Below are 21,891 nucleotides of genomic sequence, written 5' to 3'. Positions count from 1 at the left end.
TCGCCCTTCGCTATACGACAAGGGCGAAAAACCTACAGACAGTGTCCATAAGTCTGTCGTTCCTTGGGTCTGAAACTGCACTGTCAATACTCGCACAAACAGTCATTTTTGCTGGTGATACACAATATTGTTATTTTGTTGTTTTGCCATTGTCTTGAATCCGCTGGGAGTGGAGAGTGGCGAGTGGAGAACTCACACACTTTATCTTTAAACAACAAAATGGTGCTTCTTCACAGAGCCTTTGTACCACAAGAGCAGCCTCTGCAAGTGTTGTAGCTGTGCTTGTTTCCTGGCTGCTGTTTAGGGGGCCCCAGGTCCAGTGGTTTACGCCAGATCAGAGAGAACAAGAGCTGGGCTGATTCTGCCTAGACCTTGTTCCACTTAACCTAGCGCTGAGCGACTCCCACATTGTATCCAGATGTGAGAAGAGTGCTGGAGGCCCCCAGTAGCTGAGGCCAATATTGGTTTGGGCCGCCATGGAGCTCCTGTTTGTTTACCTACACCGCTAAGATGGGAAATGAGGAGGACTAGACTAGAGATGCAGAACTGAAGAGCGCCTGCTTCATAGCACACACACTCTCATTGTGGTTCTCAAGAGTCATTGGAAAAGGCATTATTGTTCAAGTTAACGGGACCCAATGAGGTTGTTTTAGCTTGTTTCATTTTGTTGTTTTTTTGCCAGTACATTGATTTAGTTAAAGTGTCTGCAGTTTTGTTTATTAAGAGTTTATTAGGTTGTTATTAGGGTGCCCCTTCCTTGAGGTTATAGGCTTATTAGTTTATATATTATGTTATATATTGTATTTGTGACATCTGAATATTCAAGTCAACATCTGTTTGGGAGAAATAAGAACCAGCTCTCCTCTGACAGATGTGCTGAGGAGGACAGATTATTTGAAAGATGTGAGGCCAGGAGTGGAACAGAGTTCAGATGGTCTCCAGCAAGAAAAGTGCTGTAAACTGAAATCCTCCTCTCGTTTTTCTGCTGACCCATGCTTGACATCTGACCGATGCTAATCAAATAGACTTTCCAGATTGCTACCTTATTTTCAGATGAACATTATTGATCCAGCATATACTGCCCCCATAGGTCTGTCGTTCCTTGGGTCTGAAACTGCACTGTCACTTGGTTTCTCCCATACCACCACCACCACCACTGAGGAGAAATCCATTTTCGTAATTAAATGTTTTTTTGCTCACAGCATAACCTGAAAAGAGGATAGCTGTGGACCGATCGGATCTGAATAATCCCTGCTCCGCTGTGCTCTATTTAAGGGAGTATGCTAATCCCATCAGATTATACCGAGGTAACCCCCCCCCCCCAAACAAGTAAATAAATTAATACATAAATACATACATAAAAAATCATCCAATTAATGTTGAGCCTGATTCAAATAAACCATCCTTAAGGTACTACCAAACCACATGCTATGTATGGCTATTAGCCAGTTAGCATGCGTGGTGGTTCATGAGGCTGCGTGTGTATGTGTGTGTGTGTGGTGTGTGTGTGTGTGTGGTGTGTGTGTGTGTGTGTGTGTGTGTGTGTGTGTGTGTGTGTGTGTGTGTGTGTGTGTGTGTGTGTGTGTGTGTGTTCCTGGTCAAAGAGCTTCTGCTGCTCCACACCTGTGCTATGGCACTGGCCTTCCAAAGAGAGGGCTAGGGCAGTGTGGTGCATGGCAGCAGGGGCGTCGCTAGCAGTTGAAAACATTCGGGGCTTAGCCCATAGAGTCTACACGGTTCTCATAATTCCCATTTTGCCTGCCATTGCTGCTCACTTTTGATAGATTAATCCACCAATTATAGCCTCATTTGCGCCACATTGCTTAAATAATATGGACAATAACATTTTGACAATTAAAGGATGTAATGACCTGTTGCTATCTTGACATTTCTGTTTGTTATTAAAAACGACCTATAGGCTAGCCACCTAACAGTGTGCCGTTTTAAATAGCAAAGATGCATATCATATGGTTCTATGTATAGGCCAGCACTGTTTGGCCAGCTCCAAACTAGTGAGTGCAGGGCAGGCTGATAACCAATCTGAACTTGTAAATGATGAGAGCACAACTCCACCACCTCCTTGTCCTTGTTGGAACTGTCTTTCTCTCTCTCTCTACCTCTCTCTCTCTCTCTCTCTCGTGTGCGCTTTAGTAGCCTACGACCCAAATTATGTTTTATGTTAAGGTAACGTTCAAGTTAGATCTGCTGCATGAAGGGGAGGGAGAGGACGCCTGTGTCCTGCTTGTGTGTTTGATAAATAGCTCCATCTCATCTCAAGGTTTTAATGCACGATCGGAATATAAACTATAAATAGATTCTGTGTTTTTTTTTTTAAACAAGTGTATGACAGATCCGGGGCTAATAAAAAAACATCCGGGTCTATAGCCCTGAATGCCCATACCTAATAACGCCACTGCATGGTAGGTAAACAAATTAAATGGGTCAGTTACAGAGAGTATAGGGAGACAGCGTTGCCAATTATTTCAAATGGAAAGCAGCTAAAGCCAACTCCAAAAATCGCTAAATGTCGTTAGACGCGGTCACAAGTTAATTTGCATATCATTGACGTTAGACGTAATTCCCCTTTACACCTGTTTGCTTTTCTCCTACTCATAAAGGCAAATTTAAGAGCCTAATGTAAATAATAATAATATACTTGTATATTAATTGATACACTATACACTTCTGTATACTTGTCTATCTTGTCATAGCCTACACCAGAATGAGCATCAGGTGGCTGAAAAGCAGTAATTTCCAACCTATTCCCAACTGCTGCATCTGCTTTGCACTGCTTGAAGTCTGATTATAACTTCATTATAACTTCATTATAACTTATACATTTTTTTTTACTCAGCCGACAGTCTGTCCTGCATTGACAACATTGAGGCTACATAGCCTAAACGAATGCTATAGGTTTTTTAAACTTTTTTTTTATAACTCGATTTTGAACTATCTGCTTTGCTTGTGAATTAAGTGGAATTCTACTTTCCTTTGTTCAATGTTCTTGTTACACGATGCTGGCAAGCATGTCCCTGTTTCCCTGTCATCATGTCATTGCTCTCATCTTGTTGACTGGTTGTAATCTCACCCGAAGTTGCTGCACCTTCCAATGACGTTGTCTGAGTTGTTAGATCTATAGAACATCTACTTCCGTGTAATAACATGGGCTGATACTACATAGGCCAGTCATTACTTTCATAATCATGGGGCAATGCGAGGATGAGAGGAGAGGTTTTCTGACGTTTCAACAATGAAACAGAGTTTGCCATCGTTGCGAGAAGTCACCAAATTTGTCGCTAGTAGTCGCTAGATTACATTTTCTGTTGCGAGGGATGGCAAAAATGTGCTAAATCTAGCAATAAAGTCGCTAAATTGGCAACACTGTATGGAGACTTGTGTGGAGGAGACCCTTATTGTCTCCTGTGATCTGCATGAGTTTGTGTGTGTGTGTGTGTGTGTGTCTGTGTCTGTGTCTGTGTGTGTGTGTGTATGAAGTAATAGGGGACTTTAGTCCAAAATGACTACATTCCTCTCCTGTGCTGTGGTTGTACAAGCTCAATATTTAGCGCAAAGTCCTTTAGAGTAAAACATTTCAGACATTGAATAATCCTGTCATCACCCATGGCAGTCGTTACATCAGAGAGAAGGAAGATGACGGGAACAATACAATCTGAGATTAAAAGCAAGACATTCTATTACTTAAATACCACCCAATATCTCATTTTTATATTAGTCCCCATTTCAAAGAAGGTTCCATTAGGAAGTGCACTCCAGTATGGCGCTGTGGAGTAGTTCATACCTGCTGGGAGCACAAGTGGAGGTTTCAAGAATACGGCCATTGTGGTCTTTAATTGGTGCAGAATTGGGAAGTACATCATTGAGGTATACTCAAGTGCAGATCAGAGAATGGAACACTCCCGTTGAGGGCTTTTTGCCATACGCTATTTCTCATTTCTCATTTCTCATTTGCCACTTATATTCTACTCTTATGCATATCATATTGGGGCTCATTGAAAGTTTAATTTGACAAGAAAATAAGGAACCACACTGTGGTTTTTGAGGTTATAGCCTAATTTGATTTTGTCCACTGGTGGCTTTGTTGCTTTTAGATTTGGTGTAGCCTATTTGTTTGTTTTTCTCCACTTGGCGTTGACGCTATGAGGTATTTTGTTTGTTTGCTTCATAGTCTCCGAGGGCCACCTGACTCGGTGCAGTGCATTCTGAGTCAGGGGGGAGGAGGTATTTTATTTTTTCTCTTTTCGTTCTCACTCATCTCACACCTTCCGACTGTCTCTTCTTCCTTTCTGCGTTTGTCTGACCTACCTCAGACTCCTGTTATCTGCTGTTCATGTTGAACCCCTCTCTTTCTTTCCTTCTTTCTTTTTCTCTCTCTCTCTTTCTGTCTTTCTACCTTTCTGTATTCTCTCTGTATTGTTCTGTCTTCCTCTTCTCTATCTATCCATCTCTGTCTGTCTCTTTTCTTCTCTAGCCCTCTATACTACCTCTCACGAGAAAACAGAGACAGGAAGAGGTGAAAGACTGCATTCTATAGAGTGCACTGTCCTGAACTGCACACAGACTCATGCTCTTTCCCACACACACACGGCAGCCTGAACTCTGGCAGTCAGTGCACTGAGAGCAGCTGTTTTCCCCTGTTCATCCATATTTTGTGTGTGTGTGTGTGTGTGCGTGTTTGTGTTTACGCGTGTATGAGTACTGCGCGTGTGATGCTCGCTGGCTTGCCTGAGAGAGTCCGTCCCCTCATGGGCTGACTCCATTGGGGGAGATGCGCTTGGAGTTTGGTGACTTAATTGCGCTCTGAAGTGGCTTGTTGAGGTGCAGTTATTTGTCCCCGTCTCTGGGGAGCACGACAGGAGCACCAGGTAAAGAGTCTCCCAGGATGCAATCCAGGGGTTTCAGTGTCTGTAGTAAGATTATGCAATAATGACTGGCATGCTTTTGACCGCTAGTTTACAAAAAAAATAGTTTCAATTTCAAACTGTTGGTATGAAAGGTGAACCTCAAGATCAGGTAGCTTGCATTATATGTGCAACAACTGCAGATAATTAATGGGTATTACAATAGGTTTCTAGTGGGACTCATTTCATGAGTTGTTTTGCTTACTTTGATGTGTGTCTCCCTCAGTAGTTCTGAATTGGCTATCATTTATAACTGCCTTAGCAAAAAGTACATTGTTATTGGCATGAGATACTATACACACTGGGAATGGCCTTGAACGCTCCCTGTATAGAAGTATTTCCAAACATGAAGACTGTTTGTTTAACAGAGAGAAAGAGAGAGAGAGAGAGAGAAAGAGAGAGAGAGAGGCGGGGAGAGAGAGTGCAGTCCAGAGACTTCTGTGACTGTGTATGTGTGTTCCTCCCTCCTTACTGAAGTAATTACTCTCACTGACTTTTTGTCATCCTTCGCTCTTTTCACACTTTTCTTTCTCTCTTTATTTATATATATCTTCTTCATTCTCTCTCTCTCTCTCTCTCTCTCTCTCTTTCTGGGCACAAATAGCAGGCAGTCTAGCTGTGATGCTGTGTGTGTGGAATGAATGCCATTTTCACCCACTCATACTGATTTACGCTAACGTGGCGGCCGTCAGGGAGCGCCCAGGGGTTAACGAGCTGTGTGAGAAAAACACGGGGATGGAGGGAGAGATGGAGGGAGGGAGGGAAGGAGGGAGGGAGGGGGGGCTGGGCTGTATGCTCAGACTCTGTCCTCTGGCGCTGCTGTTGAGGGATCTGGCTGACCCCAGAGATGGGCCTGTCCGGGGCCCCAAGGACTACACGCACACACACACGCACACACACGCACACACACACACACACACACACACACACACACACACACACACACACACAGACACACACAGCTGCACATGGGGTGGCTGCTTTCTCTCAGAGGGCCAACAATTTGATGTGCTTCTCTTGTAGGAAGAAACAACTTGTGGAGCTTTCTGTCATATGAAGGTATAGCAAGATGTCACCTCTTCAGTATCATTGCATCAGTATCATGTAGGGTTGTTTACTGTAGAGCCTAGATTTGTAGTTGCAGTTGGCAGCATTGGCCAAAGTTTTTAATGTACTGATTAAATTAATAAAACTCATTAGACTGAATAAGGGATGAGGTGTCATGTGGTATTGTTTACATGTTTACTGACACATGTTAGTACTGAGAGCATATTATTATATATTTTACACATCATCATATGATAATTGGGGTTCCACATGAACAGAACACTTAAAGTAGTTAAACCTCCTCACCGCCCAGTGCCTCTCTCTCTCTCCTCAAATTCATTTTCCAAAAGACTAGCATGATGGTGTGGCCTTAACCACCTGCCATCGCTCTGCGTTGGATAGCCTGTGGAGTCTTTCACCAGGGTGCTAACTGAAAAGGCCTTCACACGTACATAGAACCACCCCCGGCACCCCATTACACGCCACTGAGCTTTGTTGGGAGATAGTAAGATTACTGGAGAGAGAGGGAGAGAGAGGCAAAGAAAGGGACAGCAAGAGAAAAAGAGAGAGAGAGAGATAGAGAGAGACATAGGCAGAGAGACAGAGAGAAAGAGCAACAAGAGAGAGAGATACAGAGATAGGCAGAGAGAGTGACAAGAGAGAGAGAAAGAGAGAGCGAGAGACCTCTTCCTTTGTTTTCTATGGCCTGACACGTTTATGGCAGAGGCCTGCAGAAGTGTGGTGTGGTTGGAGGAGAGGGGTAAAAGCGTTGGTGTGTGTGTGTGGGGGGGTGGGGGGGTGGGTGGCAACCTTACTGAGCAACAATAGAGGCCGAGAGCCCTCATGCTCCATAGCTGTGTGAGTATGACCCACTGTGGCAGGCTCATCCACGGCCCAAACCCAGTCTGGTAAACTCCCCACCAAAAAAACACCCGCGACACCAGTTCTTCCCAAGACCTTGTTTTCTGCATGTTCCCTCAATGCTAATTAACATTGTACTGAAACAAAAAAAAAACATAAAAGAGGTTAGGACTTTAATCTAAACTGACATTGATATTTCAACAGTCAAGAAAGTTAGTTCAGCGAGTCATTAGCTATAAGTTGTGTTTTATGTATTCTGAAGGCTGGGAGATGTAATGTGCTGCATATTCATATTCTCAATGCCCTCACACAGTTGTTTAATTTAGAACATCAGAAAGCCTCGACATGAAAGGGCTGTGTCGTAAAACCATGTGAGATTAGGAGGAAACAGATATCCCTTTGGTGAAAATCATTTGATATTTAGCGGCACAAAGGCAGTATTACTGAGGCCGTATGCCTTGCAAAGTCCAAAGCATTCTTTAGTATTTAGGAGGACTTGGAAAAACATCACTCAGTCCCGATACACAAAAGAATTCCTGGGATTTAGCCTGGCTGATATTTGGAGGTTACTTTTCCGGTAGTCCGTGGTCTCAGCCGTCCTCTGGGTTTATGCCCATTTGTCCTCCCTCGCTCTCTCCTTCTCTCCCTGCTCCCTCTCGCTCTCTCCTTCTCTCCCTGCCATGCGCCTCACTCTGCTTCCCTTTTTCCTTTCCTTCTTTTACTCTCTCCTCTCTCTCTCTCTCTCCTCTCTCTCTCCTCTCTCTCTCTCCTCTCTCTCTCTCTCTCTCTCACCCAGTTGTTTCTTCCTCTGTATCCTTTTTTCCTTTCTATGTCCTCCTTTCCTTCTCTCTCTCTCTCTCTCACCCAGTGACTTCTTCCTCTGTATCCCAGCTTCCTTTTTCTCCTTTTCTCTCCTTACCTTCTTCCTCTCTCTCTCTCCCTCCCTCCCTTTCTCTCTCTCTCTCTCTCTCTCTCCTTCCCTCCCTCCCTTTCTCTCTCTCTCTCTCTCTCTCCTTCCCTCCCTCCCTTTCTCTCTCTCTCCCTCCCTCCCTCTCTCTCTCCCTCTCTCTGTCTCCCTCTCTCTCTCTCTCCCTTTCTCTCTCTCTCTCTCTCCTTCCCTCCCTCCCTCTCTCTCTCCCTCTCTCTCCTTCCCTCCCTCCCTTTCTCTCTCCCTCTCTCTCTCTCTCTCTCTCTCTCTCCCTCTCTCTCTGGATGTAAGATTGGGCGTACAGCAGGGCTCTTTGTCTGTGGGCGGTGGTGGGGTGAGGAGGGAGGTGTGGGTTTGTTCATAATGGATTATTGATTGGTCTGAGAACAGGCCTGCCTGTTGGGGCCTCTGTCCTCTCCAGCGCCGTCCCTCTCAGCTCTCGGACCCAGCTTAAATGACACTCCACATGCCCAGTGTGTGTCCTTCCTTTCACACACACATACACACACACACACACACACACACACACACGCCTACGCGTGTGCGAGCTCTCTGTGTGCCTTTTAACTTCTCTTTAACTCTGTATTGTGTGTGTGTGTGTGTGTGTGTGTGTGTGTGTGTGTGTGTGTGTGTGTGTGTGTGTGTGTGTGTGTGTGTGCATAGTATTCAAAGCGTCACTTTATGTATACATGTTAGATGGCCTCTGCTGTGGAATAAGAGGTCAGAGTGTGGTGTGTTAGTAGTCTTTATTGCTTCATTATACACACTTGCAATTATATTGTGTGTGTGTGTGTGTGTGTGTGTGTGTGTGTGTGTGTGTGTGTGTGTGTGTGTGTGTGTGTGTGTGCTCACAGTGTTTTGGATTTCACACACACAGAAAGTGTTGGATGCTATTCAGGGTTTATGGCGCATATGTTGAAGTAAAGCTCCTGCTTTTTAAGGTAATAAGGCATTAGCCATTCAGTATTATGTTCTTCAATTTTTGTTAATATCTCAAGAACATCAAAAGTACAAGGATGTAAACAAGGTTATTAATTTTTTTGTAAGGTGGGGGGGCAGGGGGTTGTAGTCCATCTTTTAGTCTTACAAGACAGAGAGGCTGGTGTTGGCTGTGTGTCCCTTTTGGGGACGCTCAGGTTGATGGAGAGCCTGTTTCTGCCTGACAGCCCAGTGCATCACCTCGCAGGGGTAAACACACACACACACACAAACACACAGAGATAGAGAGAGAGAAACACACACACCCCCACACACCACTGTGGTGCGCTAGCGGAACAGCCAGGCCAAAGAATGCACTGTGTGACTGTCTCCAGATGTACCATGATTCCCACAGAAGTGGAGAGAGGGGGGGGGGGGGTTGATGGAGAAAACACTGGCAGATTTTCTCATTTCACAGATGTGTAGCTGCCAAAGCAGGAAAGTAGAAACCACACAAAAATGTGATTATGTGTATGTGTGTGTGTGTGTGTGTGTGTGTGTGTGTGAGAGAGAGAGAGTTTGTATGTGTTCAAAAAGCAAAACAAAAAACAATGGCACAAGGACACAGAGAAAGAAAGGGTGTGAGATAGGGCGATCACAACACACTTAGGCGTATATTTCACAGTTGCCATTGTGTTCAATATTAAACATAAGAAAGCCTTGGGACTTCAGGAAGGAACTCAGTGGCATACACACACAGCCCTTGTTTGGCATTAGTGCTGTGTTTTAGGAGCCGGACGCTCAATGGCAATATTGTCACCCCAGAGGATTTTCTGTCATCCAGACTTTTCTCTGTGTGTGTGTGTGTGTGTGTGTGTGTGTGTGTGTGTGTGTGTATGTGTGTGTGTGTGTGTGTGTGTGTGTGTGTGTGTGTATGTGTGTGTGTGTGTGTGTGTGTGTGTGTGTGTGTTTTGTTCTCCTTCTCTTCCGCTCCCTCCCCCTGTGTTTTCTGAAGTGACTGCATTGTTTTCAGCAGTAGATAATCTCATTATCGTTTGATTTGTACATGTGACCGTCTGCTGGATGACAAGCTTAATGTTCACAATTGGTCCAATCTGATAACCGATTTGCTGATAAACACTCCAGATTTGCACAGCAGCAGTTGCAGCACAAAGCACAGACAAATAACAAAAGCCATTGAAAAGAATTGTGTCTTGATATAACAAATCCAAGGCTCTAAATGATCCACATATGACTTTGTCTTGTTGAGCACAGCGAGTAGGCTAGGGCCTAATTGCAGAGGGATCTTGTGCAAATTAGCAGCCTTGCTGGACAGACTCATAAATAGCTCAGTGAGTCCTCCCCTCCCCCACCCACAGAACGTTCTCCACTTTGTGCTGGTTCAGTCGCTATGCCCAATTAGCAACTAAACAACAAACAGACAGACCCCTGACATAACACTATGTCATCCGGCAAGGAATCTTTATGGCCATGGAAGTTATGATACTGAACCCATACATTTGCCACTGTTGGCTAGGTGTTTGGATGAGCTAAAGTTGTTGTTTTGGTGTTTTTTTATTTATTTTTTGCTCTGTGCTTTGCTCAGCACTTGGCTAGGAGGGATTGGATTGGACTGGTTTGTCAGGGCATGGCTGCATACTTTGCCATAAAACATAATCCTGCTTGTTTTTCAGTTTTTCTTGTTTTGCGAGGTGCAAAATCCATTCAGAAAGCTGTGTGTGTGTGTGTGTGTGTGTGTCTGTGTGTGTGTGCGCAGTTCTGGGGAGAAAACGGAGTTGTTTGCATTGCGGTGAGGGATCTGTATCCCGTCGTGCCTGAGTTAGAGTGTCACTAAGTGTAAATATTTATCATGAGATTTCAGTGGCTTTGTTTAGAGTGGTGGGACTGTTTTGAATGGATTCTTCAGGGCATATCTCTTCCAGTTTTTATTGTCAGTGAGGTTAGGTTTTCATTGTTGGATTGATTGTTTGTTTGTCGGCCAGTCAGTGGGACTACACAAAATATGCCCAGCTTGAATCATGTTTGAAGTTTGGGGCATGTATGGCCCAAGGAACGATTCACTCAATTTTTTAACTGATCCAGATTAAAGGAAAATTCCGTTTTTTAGCACTTTTAGGCCCTTTTCTGGTTTGTTTTGGATGAACTAGAGTGGTGGACACCGAAATTTTGACGATTGGTCCTGTCTCGACTTTTCTGACTCGTTTTGAATCGCCTTTGACTTCTCAGGGTGGCTGGCAATGGGCATACTGTAGTAGGCTACTCAAACATGTCCTAAAACAACCCTTAACGTTCGTTTTCAAAACTGTGCAACTCACCGAGTGGTTAGTGGTGTTCGTTGATGTTCCAAAACAAGTAGCATAGCGAAATACAGTTTCTGTCGTGTTTTATTTGGCATTTTGTAAAATCCCATTGATTTCTGTTGAAAGACTCATTGCACGTTGATAGCTGCGCCACCGTCTATGCTTCAGGTTCAAATATTGAGCGGTTGTGAATAGTTCCACAATAGCAAATAAGACGGCTGGAAATCATACATTGCGCCGATATATTTGCTTTTAATAATCAACGAACACCACTAAACACTCGGTGAGTTGCACAGTTATCGTTAAGGGTTGTTTTAGGACATGTTTGAGTAGCCTACTACAGTATGCCCATTGCCAGCCTCCCTGAGAAGTCAAAGGCGATCAAAATTAGTCAGAAAAGTCGAGACAGGACCAATCGTCAAAATGTCGGTGTCCACCACACTAGTTCATCCAAAACAAACCAGAAAAGGGCCTTAAAGTGCTAAAAACCGTAATTTTCCTTTAAGGAATTCTGGAATATTTTCTTGTTTCACATGGTGAGGCATTTGGCCATGGCAAAGTTTTGGGTTCTTCTGGTGCGAGTTAAGCCTTGTTTAGGGATTTGTATACAAACATGTACATGCATGTGTGTATGTATCCACCACCCATTTACCATACTCTCTCTCTCTCTCTCTCTGTTGCTTTAGTAGCATGACAGTTTGAGTTCAGTGTTGACAAAGCAAAATATAGAATATAGAATAAGCAGGAAAAAAATACTATGTCAATACAAAGATCATTATGTATGTGTGATATGTGTGCCTGTGTGTGTGTGTGTGTGTGTGTGTGTGTGTGTGTGTGTGTATGCACATCTGTGTGTGTGACTATCTCTCTCTCACACGCACACACTCACACACTTTATCCTTCACTGTCTGTCTTTCTCTCACTCACACTCTCAATCACATACACCATACACATACACACAGATGCACACAGACTCACAGACACACACACGTCCATGTAATGCACACTAACTTTGGCACAATGCCCAGAGTGAGGCCACCATTTGAAATCTGAAGCACAGAACTAACGTGGATAACATATTATGATGTCTGTGTCATTTCCATTTAGATGAGCAGAAAATTCCATTAACACCAACTAGGACAGCACATCCATAGTCACATAGACACTGACACACACACACACACACACACACACACACACACACACACACACACACACACACACACACACACACACACACACACACTCTCACTCAAACACACACACACACACACACACACACATATATCTTGGATGTCTGGCAAGGAGAAATGTTGCTGCATCGGTGTCATTTTCATGTAAATGAGCTTGGCATTCCCATTAATATCTAAGTCAACCTGATGCAGGCAGGGAGGGGAAAAACATGTCCCACCATCTTATTTATGTGGACACAGATGCTCCAGAGTTTCTGCCTACAGCGCAGTTGAAGCAACATTTGCTTTCATGGAACAGATATTGATCCACGCCTCGCTTTCGCCTTTCCCGTGCTCGGCCCGGCAAATGTGTAAACAGCTCCGGTCGCCAGATGATTTAGGCTGGGCCCAGTCTTTCTCCCTCTGCTTGACTGTAAATGATTCCACTCTAATGAACTCCAGTAGATATCAATGAGGGTCAATCTTTGGACAGTTGCTAATGACCCACAGACTCAAGAGTCCATCTACCTCTCTCTCTCTCTCTCTCTGTCTTTTCCTTCTGCCCCTCTGCTCTTTTCTACATCCAGTTTCTTCCCCAGTTCTTCTCCTATTTTTGTCTGTCTTTCAAGCCATTTAGTCCCCCACCCACCCCTCCCTTTTCTGTGTACCTCTGTCTTCTCCTCAGGCTCTTCATGCCTTCCGTTCTCTCGCTCTCTCTCTCTCTTTCTTTCTCTCTCTCCCTTCCCCCACCTCTATATTCCCGTCCCTCTTTAATAATCTCAGCTGACTGCTCTCTCTCTCTCTCTCTCTCTCTCTCTCTCTCTCTCTCTCTCTCTCTGTGAATGCCAGACATCTCCTGTGTCAATATCTGGGGTTTATTTAACTGTGGGAATCATAATCTATCATAACCAAAACTGTTGCCCATAGACACTGTCCATAATAGTCAACAAGGAAATGCCTTCCAGATGTGACCTATTTGTTTCAGTGTTTTTTTTTTTTTCATGTTTAGTGATTTATCAGTTCATTTGTTTCTGTGCGTCCTGTGCCTCAACTGTAACCTTTTACCGTGCCAAGTCTCAAATCTCTCTTACTGCCACTGGGTGATGGAGACTGGAGATAAGGGAATGGAAAAAAAAACTGTCAAACAGGATCAGATTTAAAAGTCTGTTACTTCTCCTCGCCAGCCAGTGACCTGATGAGAAAAAGAGAGCAAAAACGACCCACTTCCTGTTGCGTATCCCGGAAGATTCCGGCTGTGTGATATGTGTGATATGTGTGTGTGTTTGTGTGTGTGTGTGTGTGTGTGTGTGTGTTGGGGGTGGGGCCAGAGGTTAGTGCGGGTGTCTGTGGAATAGAAAGGCTTCTGGCTTTTCTTGCTGACTTGAGCGTTGTCCTCTGGTTGGGCAAGTGAAAGTGTGGATTCAGCCCCTTCCGAGAGCTGGGACAGCCTACTGCACAGCTCATTTAGCAAACATACACACACACACACACACATACATACACACACACACACACACACACACACACACACACACACACACACACACACACACACACACACACACACACACACTATTACCTGAGTCAGAGAATCTCCCCTGAGAGTAATCAGGCAGCACAATATCTGCACTACTCACCCTATGCCCCCCCCCCCCAGCTCTCTTCATCACATCTCAATGAAGCTTTCGTTGTCTGTGGAAGTGGCACTATTCTCTGAGCTTACATACACTTTTACACAAAAGTTCCTGTTCCCCCTTTCGGTAACATGCAGTCTTTCTCTTTTTCTTTCTCGGCAGGCTTGAAATCAACAACTCCTTCAGAGGGCTGCCTGCTTGCTGGAAAGGAAAAAAAATAGGCCTGGGAAGTCTACAACTGTTTGGTAAAAAAGAATGCTGAAGTGATCTGTCAAGGGATCCTCTTCCCTGGTCCTCTTTCCTCAAAGATTTCTGTGAAGGAGAAATATAATCAAGAACGTATTTGAAAGGACCCTTCCTCAGTCTCATCTGACCCAGTGAAAGATTCGGTGCGATAAGAGAACACTTAATTTGCTCTAAGCGCAAAGACGGGAAAGGCCAAGTCGGAGAGGAAGAAGACTTTGATGGTGTGACGGCAGCACAGACTCGGGTTGTTCACTAGATGAGTGGGTCCAGATAGCAGCGACTCATCTGGCGATTGAAGCTAGCGCTAAATGAACAGCCACAGATAGCAGAGGACATCCGATCCAAGACAAGAGCGGAGAGCGACGAGTGGCGAGTGGCGTCCGCCATGAACCCCAGAGACAATGCGCAGGAGGTGGCAGCGGTCGAGAGGCCCCTCGGACTGGCGGAGCAGCCGGACGACGGCAAGGCCATGTCGTTTGACTGTAACGTCTGCGGCCGCAGCTTCCCCTTCCAGAGCTCGCTGTCGCAGCACATGCGGCGTCACACGGGCGCGCGTCCGTACAAGTGCCCCTACTGCAACCACCGCGCCTCCCAGAAGGGCAACCTCAAGGTGCACATCCGCAGCCACAAACTGGGCGTGCTCATCCAGCCCGATCCCGACGACAGTGAGGAGGTCGATGAGTCAGAGGAAGCCTCGGGGGAGAGCAACGTTTCCGAGGGACTCGAAGGAGGGAACAGCCCCACCAAAAGTAGCTCGGCTTGCAACGGGGTGCTGCACGGCGCGGGGGACGATCGGGGGGCCAAGGCCGCAAGTCGAGGTGTGAAGCGAGAGAGGAGCGTCGACGCGTCGAGGACGCTGCGCTGCCGACTCTGCGGACATGAGGTCCAGCGCGAGGACCAGCTGCTTAGCCACATCGAGAAGGCCCACATCACGGCCGACGTAGACGACGACGCGTCGCCCACCAGCACGCACGAGGCCCCGGCGGAGCCCGAAGTGGGGGAGGACTTCACCTGCGACACGTGCGGCCAGGTGTTCGCACAAGCCTACCTCCTGAAGGCCCACGTCAAGAAGCACACGGCCGAGCTGGAGCACCGCTGCAAGATCTGCGGACGAGGCTTCCGCGAGGCCTGGTTCCTCAAGAGCCACATGAAGACGCACAGCGGCACCAAGGCCTCGGGACGAGGCCGGCCGCGCAGCACCGACTGCGCCGACCCACCGGCCACCATCAACGACGTGGTGCAAGACCCCGAGGTCATGGCGGCCACGGGGGCCGCGTGCCTGTACGAGATCTGCTCCAAGTGCGGAAGCCTCTTCCACGACCGCGAGAGCCTGCGCGAACACAGTCGTGTCCACAGCAAACAGGCCCGTAACCAGATGTCGCAACGCGACCACGCCACGGACGAAGAAGACTCGCCCGCAGCTAAGAGGCGACTTCTGGAATACCTTTGCCTGCGGACAGTCGAGGACCGACCCAAGGAAGAGGGGCAGGGGTCCTTGGGCAAGAGGGTTCCCGAGTTGGACCCTGTGTGCAGCTACCAGGCCTGGCAGCTGGCTAACAGGGGTCGGCTGATGGAGCCGACGGAGTACAACGGCCACTGGGACAACTCCCTAGCCGCCGCCACCGTGACCTATGACCGGGAGAGTAGCCGCTACGTGCTAGCGGGACAAGAGAGGAAGCCAGGTCGACGCGGAAGCTACGGAGGCATGGGGATCGGGGGAGGCCAGTCTTCGCCCAGCGAGCGCAGCGCCCCTGACGAGAGCCCCAGCGACTCGGAATACCGCCCGTCGTCCCGGCAGGAGAGGCGGCGGTCGACCCAGAGCCGCTCGCACGAGTGCTTCGAGTGCGGAAAGGTGTTCCGCAGCCGACACCAGCTGGGCGTGCATGAGCGGTCTCACCGCAGAGAGGGTCGAGGCTCAGGCGGCGATGCGGACTCACGGTCTCCCAGCAGGCCTGGCACTCCACAGAACGACAGCCTCAGCGAGGCTCCCACAGCCAAGCAGGGTACACGAGACGTCACAGGTGAGAGAGCATTAGCCTTGGTCTCGCTTTAGAAGCCTTACAGCTTCGTTATCTTGCTTTATCTTACCTTCAAATGGGATACCTTCTACTTGATAGACGTATTTAGAAGGTTTTGTAGTCTCTTGGCAGTCATCATCTGTGATGAAATCTTAGGACCTAGAAAGAGCCTTCGGCAAATCGGCTTACCCTCCATTGTGGCTGTATGATCGTTTGTCTAGAGTGAGCAAGAATGTGTACTTAATAAGCTATAACATGCCTTAACCGTATCAGATACTGGAAGCATTTCACAAGCATCCATTTAGTTTTTTGTCAATGTATCTTGAACTAAATTAATTTGCTGCAGTGTTTCCCACATAATTCAATTCTATTTGTGGTGGTAGGTTTGCAGAATTAACTTAAATGCAACGGTTTTTAACAAATTAGCACAGCGTGGTTATGATGCTAACCAGATTTAAGCACAATTTAGTACAACCTGGAAAATCATTGTGTGGTGGTCAATGTTGATATTGTGGTGGGCCGCCACAAATAAGTCAATGTATGGGAAACACTGTTGCCGTTTATTAAAACATCCCACAATTCTTAAAATATGATAGCGTGCCTTATAAATCATCTGTTAAAATAGAATGCAATTCATGAGCATCTACATTTTTAAAGCAAACAGCAAATATTTAGTCGTAACATTTTTAGTTATCAATACCAGCACATTTTGAAAGATAGTCGGTAGGTTTGTCTTAGTGTCTGATCACACCTGTTATGTGTGCATGTTTTAATAAAGCACATTTGATTAGATGCCACTCGATATAAATCCAAATTTCATTTGATGCACCTATTTCTTAGCTGATTTCCCCTACGCCGCCAGGAGGATTTGTAACTGGAGTCGAGGCTAATCTCAATTGCAAAGTGGGATGGAGATTTAGCCGGGGCGTTGTGTGTTTAGCCACGCGTGATGCGGTGCATAAATGTTTGGTTTGTTTTCCTCAATACGTTTATCTACAGCTGTCTGTCAAGCCTAATGACTCGCTTTGGGTTGCCACAGTGCCAGACAGTAAGAATGTAGATACTTAGTCTAACATAATTGTATATCATTATTATTTATTTATTGTTTATACCATTCTGTCAGGAGCCCAAAGATTTTTTATACATATTCACATGTGTGTGTGTAAGTTCATGTATTAACATACAGCACATATATTTGAGGATCCCAAAACTACCTTGGTTATGAAGTGCTCTCTCAAAACGTGCAAGCACATGTTGAATGTGAAATGTTTCTGTTTTGTTACTGATAATTCTTTTCTGACTTTTTCTTTCACTTTTATCCTGAAGTGTTGACAGTGTTAAGAGCACTGTAGGTTTGGTGGGGGAATTGGTCTGCAGATAGGATCATATGAAAGAGGAAATGGGATCAGAATAAAGGCTTTATCTGTTGACAGCCATCCAGTCCAGCTGTGGGGTGAAGGCTGTCTCATTTCCTTTCGCCTTGACACAAGAATCTGTGTAGTCGTGTTGGTCATACCCTGTGGAGAAAAAACCCTGCAGTCCTTTGAATGGACCTTATTAGCGTGTTTAAGTTCAAAGGATGTACAGCAGGTTATGGACCCAGTTACAAGTCCACCTTTTTGCACATCTCTGAGCTCAAATCATCTGTTGATGATATGGCCATTGTTGTGGACTCTTCCTCACATAGCCAGCTGTGAATTTTATACTTGGAAGTAGAGACACCTAGTGGCAATATATGGAATTGCACCACTTCATTAGCTCTGTCAAAACAGAAGTGTTTGTTTGGTACTTTCTTTGTTCAGACATCAGTTCCTTTAAACCAGATGTGATGTCTTATTTCTTTGGGAAGTGAGCTGTAGCTAAGAGGTTAAAAATGGCATTTTCATTTGTCATCCATTTTATTGGGAAGCCTTAAGATGCTGACAACAGGAAATCATGTTATTTCAACGTAATCGTGGTCTTTTCCCCAAAATCGTGGGACTTGGGAGATTCTCTGGTTTACTCACAGATTTTCTGAAGCTGTTGTGTCTGTAAAAAAAAAAAAAAAAAGTGTGAGCAAGTTTGAGACCATTTTCCAGCTGAAAGATGATCTGAGCATCTGGATGTGGTGTTCTCTTTTTTTCCCTGGCCTGTGCTTGGCGCTCACACACACACACACACACACACACACACACACACACACACACACACACACACACACACACACACACACACATACACAAGGAGTTCAGGATCAGCGAGCAGGGTCGGCTCTTCCCCCGGTGGTTTTGAGAGCATCGAAAATAGAAACACGCTCTTTTCTTTTCTTTTCTTTGGGCTTGAGCTTGAGTGCTATTTCAGCACATCCTGTTGCAGGAAACCACCCCTCTGTGTGAATGTGTCCTTTTCTTTACTTTTCATGTTGTCTGACTGCTGAAATCAATCTGCTCTTCATGCACCTTAAGTTCTTTGTAAGTGTCTACAGTAATAGCACATACTACAGAAACAGACATCCTTTAAAAAAAAAAACAGATACCATAATTGATATACATTAGATAGATATCAGTGACAGATATAGGCTAAGTGAAAATACTATGCTCACATATGAATATAGAGCGAATCTGAGGAAGACGAAGGTCGAAACATCATTCATTCATAAACATACGAAAATGACCAAGGAGTGTGCGGACTTCTCTTTGTAAAACACATACATATACCCTTTAGTAAACACTAGGTCGTGGCGTATGCTGTGTGGGTGATGGACAGGGGATCCGATTTTGAGCAGAGCAACAGAGAGAACAAGAGGAGAAACTTGCCTTTGTGCTGCCACTTGCCCTTAGGCAGAAGAGGCACTCCTGGCATTAGTCACAGGAGATGAGCACTCGCCCATTTAAGGCAAAGATTTCACAGGTGCTGATTGAATCCATCAAGCAGACTTTGAAATTTGTCCTAAAGTGCTATTCTTGCAAAAGCCTTTTTTTTTTAAAAGGGAGAGTGGAAATATAGTTGACTACTGTTATAAAGCAGAGTGACTTTAGAAGAGTGAATCTTTCTTTCTGTTCGTCCTCCCTGTTTTTTTTTTTTCTATTTTCATTTTTCTTTCTGTCCATCTCTCAATTGCCTTATCTGGTGTTCTGCTCTCTTTTCCTGTAACTCTGTTTACCTCTTTCTCTTCCTTGTTTTTCTCTCTTCCTCAGTTGGTTACTTAATCCATGCCGGCCCGGCACCCTGGCTGTGCCCAGCCCTACAGGTTGTTGTTGGGAAGGGTTTGTTATTTATAGATGACTGGATGACTAGATCTACTGGTCCACTGTTGCCCAGAGATCCCTTACGACCACGCTGGTGGCTACCTTATGCCAGGTGAAGTCTTTGCGCATAGGTAGATCAGGTGAACCCGTGGGGTAAGGGAAGGATCCAGGTGATCAGATTGCCAGAGGCCAGGTGGTGAGTTAATGCGCAGGGAAGCTAGAGACAAGGTGAACTGACGGCGAGGTCGTGTCATGGTTACACACATGGGTGTGTGTGTGTGTGTGTGTGTGTGTGTTTGCGTGTGTATGCATGCACATGTGGTTCACTGAAATGGGTCACTGAAACTCACGGTGTGGTGCTTGGAGATTGACGGGGTCAATTAGGCTGCAAAACTCCTGGTGAAAAGATGGAGACGGTTTGAATGGAAGTTCAAAGCAGAACTGGTGTGCATAGCTGCCACCTGTGACTAGCTGTCTTCCAAAGAGCAACAAATACTAAAGGCCTGATTTCCATGGGAGAACTGTGAAATAAGGCATGGAATTGGTGGGGGTGGGGGTGTGGTTGGAGTGTGTGTGTGTGTGTGTGTGTTGGAGGGATTGTTGTTGCCCCTGGTTTCAATCACCCCCCCCCCCCCTCCACCCACGCTTCCCCTCCACCATCCAGTTCCCCCTGCAGTTCACTGTATGAGCCTCTGCAGGTTAACATGACAGACAGCCTAACCAGAGCCAGATGGCCCTGCTCTCCCCCCCCCCCGTGCTTAATTGACAAATTGAAACAGAGTTGTTTTCTCATCCGTTTCTGTTGGCAAGGGAGGGGGAGAGCGGCATTCTGAACGCAGCTCCCAGCCCGTTGCAAGTGTGTGTACATGAGGCTGGGATCTTGGAGAGAGCCACCGCAACAGGAAGAGGGTGTCAGTGTATGGGGGTGGATGGGTGGACGGGTGGGGGGGGGGGGGGGGGGGTGTTTGTTGTTCTTCCATATTCCACTGTGTGTGTGTGTGGTGGATTTTTCAGCATTTGTTTGCTATGCCTGCTGGGACTCGGAGTTCTCATGCCCTCAGCTCAGGGTTAGAGTATCATGCTGTCAGCATGTTTGCTTAGCCACTCTGTGGTCGGTGGAGACAGGACTTACAGGAAAATAGCTAAAGGATGCCATCATGTGGCCAATATGTAACATTGCATGTCTTTGGAACAGGTGTTTTGGCGATCTCATTCATAAAATTTAAATTAAGGCAATTGAAAATATAATTGCAATGAAATTAAATACAATTAAATGCATAAAGTACATCATGTTAAACATGACAGTGGAATGTTAGACATGCTTACAAGAAATACATGTATTTTCTGGTAATATGTGAGAAGTATCATACTTTTGCATCATGTGATTATTGTTATGACACTTTTATACAAAAATCTGTACTCTGTAAACATCTGTAAAATAACTGATATGGATACTGTTTGTTAAAAGTTATTTTAACCAAATATGCGGACAAGTAGGCTTAGGGGAAAGGAGATGTGATATGTGAAGGAAATGCAAAGAAAAATTGAAGCTGCCACCTAGTGGCTCAAGATACACCATGCATGTAAAACAGCATTGTAAACGGTAGTCTGTCAGAAGGTGCCACCTCATATTTAAAGGTATGGAATAGGTTATTTAATTGTGGACTTTTATTTTACCTGGTAAGGTAGCAGTCAGCTTAGGTTTGGTTTCAGCTGTTGACAGCTGTTGATAGTAATCCATATTTTTGACTATGTCTTAGAGCACCTCAGATGCACTAATCATATACAGGTAATAGGTTTGCTTAGCTTGTATGTTGTAGCTTATAATAAATGAACACGCGTCACGTGACAAACATTGCTGTGCTTCTGTGCCTATCTGCAGAGGAGAAGCCGTACGTCTGCAGCCTGTGTGACTTCATCACTCCCGAGTCCTCGGTGTTCATCTCCCACCTGCGCCTGGTGCACCCGGAGCCTAGCCTAGCCCAGGAGCCCGCGGCCCCCAAGAGCACCACCACCACCACCACCACCACCCAACCCTCCACCAGCAGTTCCAGCAGCAGAGGCAGCGGCGGCACTAGCAGCTACCCCAAGCTGAAGCGCGCTCTCCTCCAGGGCGCCCCCCACTCTCCCTCCCCTAGCCGCTCCCCCTCCTCGGAGCGGCCCCTGGCCCCCAACGCCATCGTGGCCACACACGCCCGACCCCTGACCCCAGCGCCCGCCGCCTGCGAGCCCGCCGTGGACCTGTGCGTGCGGCCAGAGGGCGCCAGGGGGGCTGCGTCCGCTGCCTCCGCCGCCTCTGCCGCCACGCCGCCCGAGGGTCTGCCCAGTCACCGCTGCATGTACTGCGCCCACCACACCCGCTACCCCGAGGTGCTGTGGATGCACCAGATGATCGCCCACCGGCTCAACAGCAGCGCCCTGGTGCCCAAGTGGGCACAGAAGAGCCAGAAGAACGGCGGCAAGAAGGGCTCGGAGACGCGGAGACGGACGGGCCCTCCGCCGGCGCTGGAGGGCAAGGAGTGTCCCCCGCTCCCCACCAACGTCCGGTCGTCCCGCACACGCCCCCCTGCGAGCTCGAGCGGTGCCGCTGCCAACACCAC

General features: G+C 46.4%; 1 protein-coding gene across 6 annotated transcripts in view; it reads left to right on the top strand.

Annotated features, from left to right (window-relative positions):
• Positions 1-21,891, top strand: part of LOC121720854 (zinc finger protein 516-like) — a 44,207-nt gene that overhangs the window by 8,086 nt on the left and 14,230 nt on the right. For 5 of the 6 annotated variants that reach the window (XM_042107323.1, XM_042107320.1, XM_042107325.1 and 2 more), the window contains 2 exons: positions 13,963-16,067; positions 21,174-21,891. The exon at positions 21,174-21,891 is cut by the window's right edge and continues 755 nt beyond it. In XM_042107323.1, the coding sequence (XP_041963257.1) occupies positions 14,432-16,067; positions 21,174-21,891 (2,354 nt within the window). In that variant the 5' untranslated portion in view covers positions 13,963-14,431. Of the gene's footprint in view, positions 1-1,202; positions 1,308-13,962; positions 16,068-21,173 lie in introns of all 6 variants that reach the window. The other variant, XM_042107326.1, reaches the window with a different exon arrangement.

This window comes from Alosa sapidissima, chromosome 10, assembly GCF_018492685.1.
Source record: "Alosa sapidissima isolate fAloSap1 chromosome 10, fAloSap1.pri, whole genome shotgun sequence".
NCBI classification, from domain to species: Eukaryota; Metazoa; Chordata; class Actinopteri; order Clupeiformes; family Clupeidae; genus Alosa; species Alosa sapidissima.
This window is presented reverse-complemented; position numbering and strand designations above follow the sequence as displayed.